The sequence below is a fragment of the Leopardus geoffroyi genome, chromosome D4 (assembly GCF_018350155.1).
Source record: "Leopardus geoffroyi isolate Oge1 chromosome D4, O.geoffroyi_Oge1_pat1.0, whole genome shotgun sequence".
Lineage (NCBI taxonomy): Eukaryota > Metazoa > Chordata > Mammalia > Carnivora > Felidae > Leopardus > Leopardus geoffroyi.
Window position 1 is genome coordinate 94,177,174 of NC_059342.1, and position 12,463 is coordinate 94,189,636.

A 12,463-nucleotide genomic window follows, 5' to 3' on the forward strand; every position below is an offset into this window, starting at 1 on the left:
CCAGCCGTGCGAGTGCCCCGCTACACAGCCTGGCACCAGCGCTCGCTGCCTCCCTCCGCTAGCTGACAGCTGTGGCAAATGCCTCTCGAAGCTCCTGAATCTGGGGGCCCGCCTGGAGGGTCCCTCCCTGCATACGCTCCTTTTTTGCCTCCTGTGAGCCTTTGGCCTCCCAGGCACCATGGGGGCATGTGAGCCGGGCACCCTCCGCTCTCCTCCTGTTCACTTTGTCTGAACACACGGTGGCCTTTCTCCTGGACAGGGCCTGCCTCACCTTCGGCTTTGCCTTCATCTCTCGGTGGTTACGGTCTTGTTCGTTCCATACACACCTGTGCGCACTGGTGCCTACGGTGCCTGGATGAAGGCGAGGAGCCCTGTGGTTCACTTGGCCCGTGGCTGAGACACCCACTTGGGCCAGGAGCTTCTTTACAGTGGCTGCTCTTTGGATTTCACATCTGCGTGCCCTTCCTTGTCTTCAGTGTCCTTTGTTGCTTCTGCTAAGAAAAAGAGGGACACTGCTTCTCTATGTCCATTGACCCTTAGCTCCCGGCAAGAGTGCCCTGCTCTCATTGCTTCTCATGCTGCTGGAGGGTTACCTTCCTTGGTGCCAGAGAGAGTCCTTTTGAGGCCATCAGAGGTTTTCCTGAAGTGCCCCCGTGGTGGTGCTGGGTAATCTCTGCAGAGCACCGTTTTCCCGATGTTCTGTTCCACGATTCTGTTCCTGGATTGTACTCCAGGGGCCCTTTTTGGGGCCTGGTCTTTCGGGGCCTCCCTCCTCTGGTTAGAACTGCTGGAGGGTGAGGCCGTGGCCCTTGGAGGTGTGGGGGGCAGTCAGGTGACCTCCCCGCCTCAGGGCTGTAGGATGCAGGTCTCCCACTTACATAGCCAGGAACTGGGGGCCCCGACTGGCCTCTGGGCACCCCCATGCCATGTGCAGGCTCCGGAGCACTGTGTTTACTTTTATGCGTGTTAGCCCTAATTTTAAAAAATAATTTTTCATCTTCCCATTTTTAGGGTAATTTTATGGAATGTCAGCCTGAGAGCAGCATCTCTCACCGTTTCCACAAAGACTGTGCCTCTCGAGTCAATAATGCCAGCTATTGTCCCCACTGTGGGGAGGAGATCTCCAAGGCCAAAGAGGTGACCATCGCAAAAGCGGACACAACCTCTACCGTGACACTGGCCCCTGGGCAGGACAAAAGCTCCTTGGCGGAGGGCAGGGCCGACACCACCACAGGCAGGTATGTGCCCAGCAGAGTCTTGGGCAGCTCTCCTGGAAACATGTGTGTCTCTGAGTGCTGACTACTGTGTGTGTCTGTACACGTCTGTACCCCTGCACGTCTGTGTGTGTGTCTGCGCCCTTGCGCCTGTGTGTATGCACACATCTGCGTCCGTGCCCCATATGTGCTTATACACGTTTGTGTCCCTCCGTGTGTCCATACACATCCATACATGTGTCACACATGGGTATAATATGAAATATTAGCTCCAGCTGCTACAGTTTATTCCTAAATTGTATTTTGAAGGCACTAGGTAACCAGAAAAGAATTTTTTTAAGGGAATGGTTCATTCTGGGAGTATGTAATATGACAGATGTTACACTGATACAGAGAAAAGTGAAACTTTGTTGAGGGTCATTTAAAAGAGACTTGGGGACGCCTGGGTGGCTCAGTCGGTTAAGCGTCTGACTTCAGCTCAGGTCATGATCTCACGGTCCGTGAGTTCAGGCCCCGCATCAGGCTCTGCGCTGACAAGCTCGGAGCCTGGCGCCTGCTTTGGATTCTGTGTCTCCCTCTCTCTCTGACCCTCCCCTGTTCATGCTCTGTCTCTCTGTCTCAAAAATAAATAAACATTTAAAAAAAAAAAAAAAGAGACTTGAATTGTAGATGTATCAAAATGAATATTGGGAGGAGGGCAGTTTCTTCTTGTTCTTCTTTTTGCTAATGTATAAATTTAACATACTTTGAATCAGACTTCCAGGGGAATTTTTGCCCCCTGGGGAGAGCGGTGGGGTTTGATAGATCCAACCTGAAGCTCATTCACAAAAGCAAACTTGAACGTGGTCCTGGAAGCCCTGGAGAAGTTTCCCTTTTTCTGGGAATTTGCCCTTGAATTGGGCTCTTTGATCCAAGGAACTAAATAGAAAGTGAGTCTGAAGTCATTTTCATGCTCAGAGAGCAGCATAGCTAGAAGGGTCTGAGTGAATCATGTTCTGTGTTTTCGTTGGTTTCCACAAGAAGCGGAGTTTTTCACGTGTCTAACATTCAGCATGTTGTCTGTTTCCTACCCTCGAAGCACTGCTGGACCATCGCTCTTGGAGGACGGCAAGCCACAGAGTACGGCCCCCCAGGCAGCCGAGGGCTTCGACCCCACAGGGCCTGCGGGGCTGGTGAAGCCGGCCCCCGGCCTTTCCCAGGGACCAGGGAAGGAGACCTTGGAAAGTGCTCTGATCGCTCTAGACTCGGAAAAGTAAGAATCAGTTTGTATTTTCAGATGGCTCAGGGCCTGACCCACTGACATCTGCACATCTGGACGCTCCTTCCTACAGATTTTCTTCCCTCTGTGTCAGCCACTGGGCCATTTGCGCGCACGTCTTTAAATCCCCCACTGCTTCCAGTACTGCTGTGGCTGCACTTCCTAGGTGTCTGCATCCAGTAGGGTACCATCTGAGGGTCACAGGGCATCCCCATGGGGTCATGGGGCATTCCCAAGGAGGCCCTGGTAACATCCATCAGCTTTTTGATTGATGGTGTTCATCAGGACAATTCACATATTTTTATACTGTTTCAGGAAATTATTGCAAGCTGTTCAGTATACTAAGAGCAAAAGGTGACATCCTTAAAGTCATAAGTGCGGACAGTCGTGGTGAGGCTTTTACAAATGTTTCGCCTGGATGTTGTTAACCCTTGGCATTGACCTCGGGACATTGGAGCAAATGCCACTTGACTGGTTCCTCATCTGTGAAATGAAGCGTTGAATCAAGTGGTCATTCAGGCTTACAGATCAACTCCCAGATAGCACAACCCTGTAGGAGCACCCTGAGTCTGTGACCTAGGAACCAGGCAGGTGTCCTCCCCTGGGGAAGCGTGCCTGTCCTGGAAGGGGCATGCATCTCGTTACTCTTGCTTTGAGGAAAGCTCAGGTGTTGGGACACATCGCCAGGTCCCCCGTAACTTCAGCTTTGTTAGTGTCTAGCCTCGTCTGTGGCCCTGGTGTTCCGGTGACTGTTGTGTTCCCCTGCCCCACTCACCAGGCCCAGACTTTGTACTGCTGAAGGGGGCAGGCTGGGCCAGGTGTGATGTGGATGAAGAAGATAGTTGCTCATTTTTGTTGTTTTTTACTGGGAGATGCCTGAGCCTGGTGAGTTTGGTGCCCTTGACCCTGGGGCATCAGCAGGTGGATGTCATCCAGGTCTTCCCATCCTGCAGCTTCCTATGCATGTGTGTGTGTGGCAGCAGGTGGGCCAGGAGCCAGGGTGGGGTCGCCTGGGGGTCACAGCTGTCCCACACTTTCCCCGCAGACCCAAGAAGCTTCGCTTCCATCCGAAGCAGCTATATTTCTCCGCCAGGCAAGGGGAGCTGCAGAAAGTGCTGCTCATGCTGGGTAAGTGGCCTGCACCTGAGCTGGGGCTGGTGCCTGTCCTGGTGGCCCCAGGAGCAGGTGGCAGTTTGCTGGTACCTCTTCTCAGGAGGAGGGTCTTACTTTGTTTCTCTTTATCTGTCTCTCCTTTCTCTCATTTCAGTTTTTTTTTTTTTTTTTTTAAATGTTTACTTATGTTTGAGACAATGCAAGAGACAGAGTGCAAGCAGGGGAGGGGCAGACAGAGGGAGACACAGCATCCCAAGCAGGCTCCAGGCTCTGAGCTGTCAGCCCAGAGCCCCACGCGGGGCTCGAACTCATGAACCGTGAGATCATGACCTGAGCCGAAGTCGGACGCTTAACCGACCGAGCCACCCAGGCGCCCCTCATTTCAGTTCTTGTTCGTGACATTCGTATCCTGTTATTCATAGTAGTAGAAATGTTTCCTGTGAATTTCTCATCTAAAAAAAGAATTAGGCATGTAATTAAATCAAGAGGAGATGTAGAATCAGAAAAAGCAAGATGAGCGAGCTGGGGCCGGCTGTACACTGACGGCAGGAAGGCGAGTGCCAGGCCTGTGCTGGTGTAAGCCAGCTGTGGGCGGGCAAGACCACTGACAGTGATGTCTGCACATACATCTTACGTTTGATGCACCTTATGGTTGATACCTTACGGTTGATGCTTCGAGGCCCTTCGCAGTTCTGTCTCCGGCCAGGGAAGGGGCAGTAATTTGATTCTGAGCTCACAGCTCAAGAGTTGGTTCCTCTGGGTTCAAAAGGGATTTAAAAAATCCCTTTACTTGACAGTCAAAAAGAGAAACTTAACAGTTTGTGCTAAAAACGTAAGTTATTTAATGTTGACCAAAGTGGGTTTTAAAAAAATTTTTTTTAATGTTTATTTATTTTTGAAGGAGAGAGAGACAGGGTGTGAGTGGGGGAGGGGCAGAGAGAAGGGGAGACACAGAATCGGAAGCAGGCTCCAGGCTCCGAGCTGTCAGCACAGAGCCCGAAGTGGGGCTCGAACTCACAAACCGCGAGATCATGACCTGAGCCGAAGTCAGACACTCGACCGACTGAGCCTCCCAGGCGCCCCCAAGTGGGGGTTTTAATCGTTTTCTTTCTAGGCTTGATGGGGTGCTGAGGTCGCTTGGCTGCTCTTTGGTTGGTCTGTTGGCCAAGTGTCCGTGTCAGGCCTGCTGGCACTGTGTGCACCAAGCCACATGTGTCTGAGGCTGCCCAGTGGGCCTGCCGCCCTTGCGCTCGGCAGGTGCCCGGGCCCAGGGGAGGCCGAGCGCAAGAGTGCTTGAAAACACACAAGGGAGCCCCTCTGGGTTAGGAGCAGCGAGGGCAGGGATTTATAACGTTAGGTGACTCCCAACCACAGACCCACCTGTTGAATTTTGTGTGAAACTAGCATACTCTCTTTTGAGTCTTGCGGTGACATTGGAGCCTGGCTTTGCCCTTAGCTAGACACGGGATGGTATTGTGCGATGCTGGCCGTTGGTGGTTGTCTACATGTATCTTTGCCAGCCTTTATGAGCATCCTGAAGTGCTGGGAGCCAGGGGCTGCACCCGAAATAACCGGTGAAACCTGTGTGTTCACAGTGGATGGAATTGATCCCAACTTTAAGATGGAGCACCAGAACAAGCGGTCCCCATTGCACGCTGCCGCCGAGGCCGGCCACGTGGACATCTGCCACATGCTGATCCAGGTCGGACGCACGGCTCTCCGCAGAGCCTTCAACACGCTCTGTCTTGCCTTTGTCAAGTGAAATCGCGCAAGATTCATAGTTGTGAGAGCTGGGAAGTCAAACGGCACTGAACGGTCTAAACAGAAAACCAGTGTTTCTGTCCCTCCAGTCCCGGCACGCCCTGGCCCTGCTGGCAGTCTTGAAGCTGTTTCTCTGGCGCTTACCACTGGGTTTGAAAATAATGTGCTGCTGTACAGCTGTTTCTTGATTTGTTATTTTTGTTTCCATTTTGCAGCCAGTTTTTAATATTAATTACTGACTTTGGAGTGTGGGAAGGCTTGGCCCAGGCACGCGCACCTCCCTCCCCCAGTCCTCCTCATTTGGTCATGTCCCTGTGTTGCTGAGATGAGTGGGGAGATCTTGTGTTGGGTGGTCACGCCAGTACTTTCAGAGCTGGCCACGTCACGTCTGAGAGCGGTAATCGTTTTGTGTTTCTGTTGTCTCTCGGCCTCCTGCTGATTCATTCCTAACCCTGTCAACAGACTGCACCTTGTCTCCATGTCACCAGGAAGCCCGTTGCGTGCTCCCATGCTTTCTTTCTCTGGGACACCCCCTTTCTGACCCTGTATTGGTTCCCTGTCTCCTGGAGACCACATTTTCAGTCTGATCCTTTATCTCCGGAAGCTTCAGGAAATTTTCTTTAACCCACTGGTCTGAAATTTCACTGTGATGCGGCAGTCTTTTGACTCCTTTGGGGCATTTAGTACGGCATACGTTCCTGTCCCTTGTTCTGGGGTTTCTGGGTGCTGTCTTCCCGTCTGCATGCCCAGTGGTGCCCCCTGCAGCCCCTGTTTACACGTTAGGCCTTATGGACTAATTCTCTGGTCTTCCTTTCCTGCCATGCACCATTCCTTCATTTTCGCTTCCACTTGCTGGCAGTGTTCTCCACCTCACCCTCCAGCTCCTCTGGGGAGTTTTAACCTGTACAGGCCCATCTTGAGATCTTTCTTGCACCCTGTGAGTTCCTTTTTTGTACCTCTGTTCTTCCCTTGTTTCTTTGAAGATATTATGAGAAGTTTGAAGTTTTATGCTGCTCTGTTCATTTGGTCTTTATTTTTGAAAGGTTTTCCTCAAATGCCCGATTCCTGTTTGCTTATATCTAACGTGATAACATGCTGGTGGGGGATCCCTGCCTTGTCACTGTCGGGTGCCCCGCAGACGCTGCCGTCTCAGGAGGAACACACGTACAGGTTGTCTCCTGAGCATGTATGTCTCTGTGGGAGCCGGAGGTGCTGGCGGCCTGGGCACCTGGGATGTTCCCTGGTGGTTCTGGCCGGAGCCGATGGAAGTGACAGCCACGGGCGGGGCAGGACACGACTGCGTTGGTGTTTGCACTTGTATCTTGCAGTAGATACACCTGTTGGGGTAGATTCCTAATGCCTGAAAATGTTCTTGCAGACCCGTCCCAGCTTCGTGGCTTACCATAGAGCCTCTGTTTTTTTTGTATCTTTTTAAGTAGCATGTTGGTAGATTTGTTAAAAACTCAGTGTGATGATCTTGGTATTTTATTTTATTTTATTTTATTATTATTTACTATTTTTTTTAATTTACATCCAAGTTAGTTAGCATATAGTGCAATAATGATTTCAGGAGTAGAATCCAGTGGTTCATCCCCTATGTATAACACCCAGTGCTCATTGCAACAAGTGTCCTTAATGCCCCTTGCTCATTTAGCCCACCCCCTACCCACAACCCCTCCAGCAACCCTCAGTTTGTTCTTTGTATTTAAGAGTCTCTTATGTTTTGCCCCCCCTTTTATATTATTTTTGCTTCCCTTCCCATATGTTCATCTTCCACATATGAGTGAAGTCATATAATACTTCTCTTTCTCTAATTTTCGCTTAGCATAATACCCTCTAGTTCCATCCGTGTAGTTGCAAGTGGCAAGATTTCATTCTTTTTGGTTACTGAGTAATCCTCCATTGTATATATATATACACCATATTTTCTTATTCCATTCATCTGTTGATGGACATGTGGGCTCTTTCCATACTTTGGCTGTTGTTGATAGTGCTGCTATAAACACGGGGGTGCATGTGTCCCTTCGAAACAGCACACCTGTATCCCTTGGGTAAATACCTAGTCGTGCAATTGCTGGGTCTTAGGGTAGTTCTATTTTTAGTTTTTTGAGGAACCTCCAGACTGTTTTCCAGAATGGCTGCACCAGTTTGCATTCCCACCCGCAGTGCAAAAGGGTTCCTCTTTCTCTGCGTCCTCGCCAACATCTGTTGTTGCCTGAGGTGTTCATGTTAGCCATTCTGACAGGTGTGAGGTGGTACCTCCTTGTGGTTTTAATTTTTATTTCCCTGATGATGAGCGATGTTGAGCATCTTTTTCATGTGTCTGTTAGTCACCTGGATGTCTTCTTTGGAGAAATGTCTGTTCTTTTTCTCATTTTTTCACTGGATTGTTTGGTTTTCGGGTGTTAAGTTTGATAAGTTTTTTTATAGATTTTGGATACTAATCGTTTATCTGATATGTCATTTGCAAATATCTTCTTCCATTCCATTGGTTGCCTTTTAGTTTTGCTGATTGTTTTCTTTGCTGTGCAAAAGCATTTTATTTTGATGAGGCCCCAGTAGTTCCCTTTTTGCTTTTGTTTCCCTTGTCTCTGGAGATGTGTTGAGTAAGAAGTTGCTGTGGCTGAGGTCGAAGAGGCTTTTGCCTGCTTTCTCCTCGAGGATTTTGATGGCTTCCTGTCTTATGTTTAGGTCTTTCATCCATTTTGAGTTTATTTTTGCGTCTGGTGTAAGAAAGTGGTCCAGGTTCATTTTTCTGCGTTTTGGTGTCCAGTTTTCCGAGCACCACTTGCTGAGGAGACTGTCTTTATTCCTGCTTCGTCCAAGATTAGCTGGCCATACATTTGTGGGTCCATTTCTGGGTTCTCTGTTCTGTTCCATTGATCTGAGTGTCTTTTGTTGTGCCAGTACCATACTGTCTTGGTGATTACAGCTTTGTGATACGTCTTGAAGTCCAGGATTGTGATGCCTCCAGCTTCGGTTTTCTTTTCCAGGATTGCTTTGGCTAATTTGGGGTCTTTTCTGGTTCCGTACAAATTTTAGGATTATTTGTTCTAGCTCTGTGAAGAATGCTGGTGTTATTTTGATAGGGATTGCACCGAATATGTAGATTGCTTTGGGTAGTATCGACACTTTAACAATACTTGGTCTTCTAGTCTAGGAGCATGGAATAGTTTTCCATTGTTCTGTGTCTTTATTCTTCCATAAGCTTTCTATAGCATTTCGTATATAGACTTTTCACCTCTTTGGTTGAGTTTATTCCTACGTATTTTATAGTTTTTGATGCAGTTGTAAATGGGATTGAGTCCTTAATTTCCCTTTTGCTATTTCTTTATTGGTGTATAGAAATACAGCTGGTTTCTGTGCATTGATTTTATATCCTGTGGCTTTGCTGAATTCATGGATCAGTTTTAGTGTTTTGTTTTTTTTTTTTGGAATCTTTTGGGTTTTCCGTATACAATATTGTGTCATCTGTGAAGAGTGAAAGTTGGACCTCCTCCTTGCTGATTTGGATGCTTTTTATTTCTTTGTGTTACCCGACTGCTGAGGGTAGGACTTTCAACACTGTGTTGAGTAACAGTGGTGAGAGTCTTGGTATTTTAATAGGAACTTTTGGTCTAGCTAATACTTACTGTAATTTCTGGCATTCATTCATTCATTCATTCATTCAATTTTAAACATTTATTTATTTTTTCTTTTTTGAGAGAGAGAGAGAGAGAGAGAGAGAGAGAGAGCGCGCGAGAGCGAGTGAGCCAGGGAGGGGCAGAGAGAGAATCCCAAGTAGTGAATCCCTCTGTGCTGACAGCCTGACTTGGAGCTCGAATTCACAAACCGTGAGATCATGACCTTAGCTGAAATCAGGAGTTGGACGCTTAGCTGACTGAGCCACCCAGGAACCCTCAAATATTTCTTTTTAAATTTCCTTTGTTGCTGTCTTTTGGGTTGATATTTGTTTTAGTTTTCTCATTTCCTTTCTCTTCACTCACTTGGAGGCTACATACTCCTCTTCGTCGCCTCCAGAGGTCGCTCTGTGATCTGGTGTGCAAGTGTTGTGTCCTTGGTCTTGAGACAGGCGAGAAGAGGGAGCTGCAGGTGCCGGGGAGCGAGGGAGGGAAGGCGCGCTGGCCTGCTGAGCTCCGGCGGGGAGACCTGTGGAGGCCTCGGGTGCAAGTTCAAGAGAAGCCTGGTAGGACTTGGGGGCAGCCGAGGCGGCCTCCCAAAGTGGTCACAAGGGTTAGTTCTTGGCAGTGACAGTGGTAAGTAGCTAATCTGACAGAGGACAAGCCTGTTGGAGAGAGGTCAAGGGCAGCTGGCATGGCTATCGAGGCAGTGACTTCGGATGCTGGTGCTCTGAGGGAGGGGGCTGGGAGTCAGTACTCCAACCGGATGTCCTCTCATCCTTGTCCTGTGGAGTCACAGAGGGTGTGGCTTATGCTTCTCTGAGGGTGGCCTGGAGGCCCAGTACAGTGTGGGACTGTTGTAGGACAGGGATGAAGCAGGAGGTGGGGGCAGGTCACCCCAATGGGCCTGTTTGCTGCATGAGGTTGAGTGAGGGGGCCACCCAGGCTTCTCCTCACTCTCGGAGACTGGTATGGAGGGCTTCTTGGGAGACGTTACCCTGGATTTGGAATTCTAGGTTGCTGGTTCATTTCTCTTGCTTTGTTTAAGGAATGATTCCACTGTCTTCTAGTTTCCATGCTTGCTTTTTAAGAAATTAGCTTGTCGTTCCTTTTAAAGGACTTGTTTTCTCTTTGGCCTTTTTTTTTTTTTTTAATTTTTTTAAAAATAAATCTTTTTCTCGTTTAAAAAAAATTTTTTTTTTCCAACGTTTATTTTTGGGACAAAGAGAGACAGAGCATGAACGGGGGAGGGGCAGAGAGAGAGGGAGACACAGAATCGGAAACAGGCTCCAGGCTCTGAGCCATCAGCCCAGAGCCTGACGCGGGGCTCGAACTCACGGACCGCGAGATCATGACCTGTCTGAAGCCGGACGCTTAACCGACTGCGCCACCCAGGCGCCCCTCATTTTTAATGTTTATTCGTTTATTTTGAGAGAGAGAGAGAGAGAGCACGCACAAGTGTGGAGGGGCAGAGATGGATAGAGAGAATCCCAAGCAGGCTCCGTGCTGTCAGTGCAGAGCCCGATTTGGGGCTCGAACTCACAAACCTTGAGATCATGACCTAAGCCAAAATCAAGAGTTTGATACTCAACCAACTGAGCCTCCCAGGCGCCCCTGGCCCTTTTTTTTTTTTTTTTTTTTTTAATGTTAAAGAGTGTGTGTGTGAATGCGTGTATGTGTGATGCATACAGAAAGGTCCTTAAGGTAGGGGTGCCTGGGTGGCATAGTCAGTTAACTGCCTGACTTCGCTCAGGTCACGATCTCACAGTTTGTGACTTTGAGCCCCGCATCGGGCTCTGTGCCAACAGCTCGGAGTCTGGAGCCTCCTTGGGATTCTGTGTCTCCTTCTTTCTCTGCCCCTCCCCTACTCACGATCTGTCTCTCTCTGTCTCAAAAATAAACATTTGAAAATTAAAAAAAATAAAAGTCCTTACGGTATAAGCATCCTGTTAATAAATAATCATAAATGGCTCCCACCTCACCCCAGGTCAGGACACAACAGAGCCTACCCCCCGCCAGAGGGGCTGGCTCTCCAGGCTCTGATGGTGACAGCCCCCATCTCTGCACTTCTCTGGTTTGACCACCTTGCAAGCACCCGCAAACCATGTGGCTTACCCGTGTTTGCCTCTCAGCTTTGTGCTCATGGAGTCCCACAGTGGGGATTCTTTTGTGTCTGCCTTTCAGTCCAAGGGCAGAAGCCTGCCTTGTGCCCGTGACCACTGAGGGAGGAAGTGTGCCTGAGCTCTGGTCCCCGGGCCTGCCTCTGCTGCCCTCGTGTGAGGTGCCATCCTGGGAAAGCAAGTGGGAGCAGGAGCTCTGTGCTGGTCTGCAGCTTCTTGTGGGTCTTAAACTGTTGCAAAATAAAATGTTACTTATTGTGGAAAACCAGCCCTTTTTAGTGTTGTTTTCTGTGGCCTTCTGGGCTGACCTGATGTGTAGGGCTTGGCTCCACCTGCCTGGATTCTTAGCCTGATGTTTAATTCACTGGCCCAGGCTGCTCACCCTCTGAGCTTGGGAGCCTGTGATTTTGTGTATTTTTCTTCCTTTAGAACCTGAGCTTTTCTTGAGATTCCCCAGGAAAGATATGAGGTGGGCTTTTCTAGTTTGCCCTAAGTCCAAGAGTGTTGTTCCCTGGAGACTCCGCTTTTGTGGGGTGTCTCCCACCCCACCGTGTCCACCGGGCAGGCTCTGGCTCTGCGCCCTCTCTCCAGCCCCAGAGCAGCACTAAAGCCACCGCCGTCTCTCCTGGGCTACCGTCCTGCCGGGGTCTGAGAAGTGTCCTCTCCCAGCCAGGAGCGCCTTTGAAGAGTGGTTTTGATACCTTCCCATCTGTTTAATTTTCATCCTCGGGTCTCACTGGGAGCAGCAGTTATTTCATTTGGGCCCCGGTTCTCTGCAGTGTGGCGTGCCTTGCCACGTGTGGCTGTTTGAATGTAAATGACAAAGTTAAACGAAAGGAAATGTGTGCCCCTCTGGCTTCAGCTACACCTCCCAAGCTCAGGGGCTGTGTGTTCGGGGCGGCTGTGCTGGGCGCAGACGGAGAGCTCCAGTGCCAGCACTGGGGACGTCCGTAGTGTGGGCACCCCTGCCACTGGGCACTCATAGAAGCTGCCCTGTCCTGGGCCCAGGTGTGTGTGTCCCCTCTGACAGGCCACCTCCATCCGCTCCCCAGCTCTGGGTGCCTGTCGCCCTGTCCTTCATGTGTTAGTGTTACTGCCATGAGCCTATGAGGTGTCTTCTAACACAGAAAGGTGGGTGTCCTAACAGTCACAGAGCCCGGAGGGGAAGGACAAAGCCACACTTGTTGCACTGACCCCTGAGCCTAGGGACTGCCATGGACTGCACACACCCACACAGGATCTTGCACACTCTGCACGCTCTCACAGGGGCCTTTTGGGGAAGAGGGGTTGGGGTTGGGACCTGCCTGGACTTGGTGTGTCTGGCCTGGAGCTTCTACTAAGTCCGTCCTGCTGGATGGACTGGAACTTTTCCCTGGG

The 12,463-nt window shown here is 49.8% G+C and overlaps 1 protein-coding gene across 9 annotated transcripts in view; it reads left to right on the top strand.

Moving 5' to 3' along the window:
• Positions 1–12,463, top strand: part of EHMT1 (euchromatic histone lysine methyltransferase 1) — a 154,373-nt gene that overhangs the window by 112,093 nt on the left and 29,817 nt on the right. For all 9 annotated transcript variants that reach the window (XM_045468994.1, XM_045468996.1, XM_045469001.1 and 6 more), the window contains 4 exons: positions 1,012–1,238; positions 2,293–2,466; positions 3,518–3,600; positions 5,181–5,287. In XM_045468994.1, the coding sequence (XP_045324950.1) occupies positions 1,012–1,238; positions 2,293–2,466; positions 3,518–3,600; positions 5,181–5,287 (591 nt within the window). The remainder of the gene's footprint in view (positions 1–1,011; positions 1,239–2,292; positions 2,467–3,517; positions 3,601–5,180; positions 5,288–12,463) is intronic.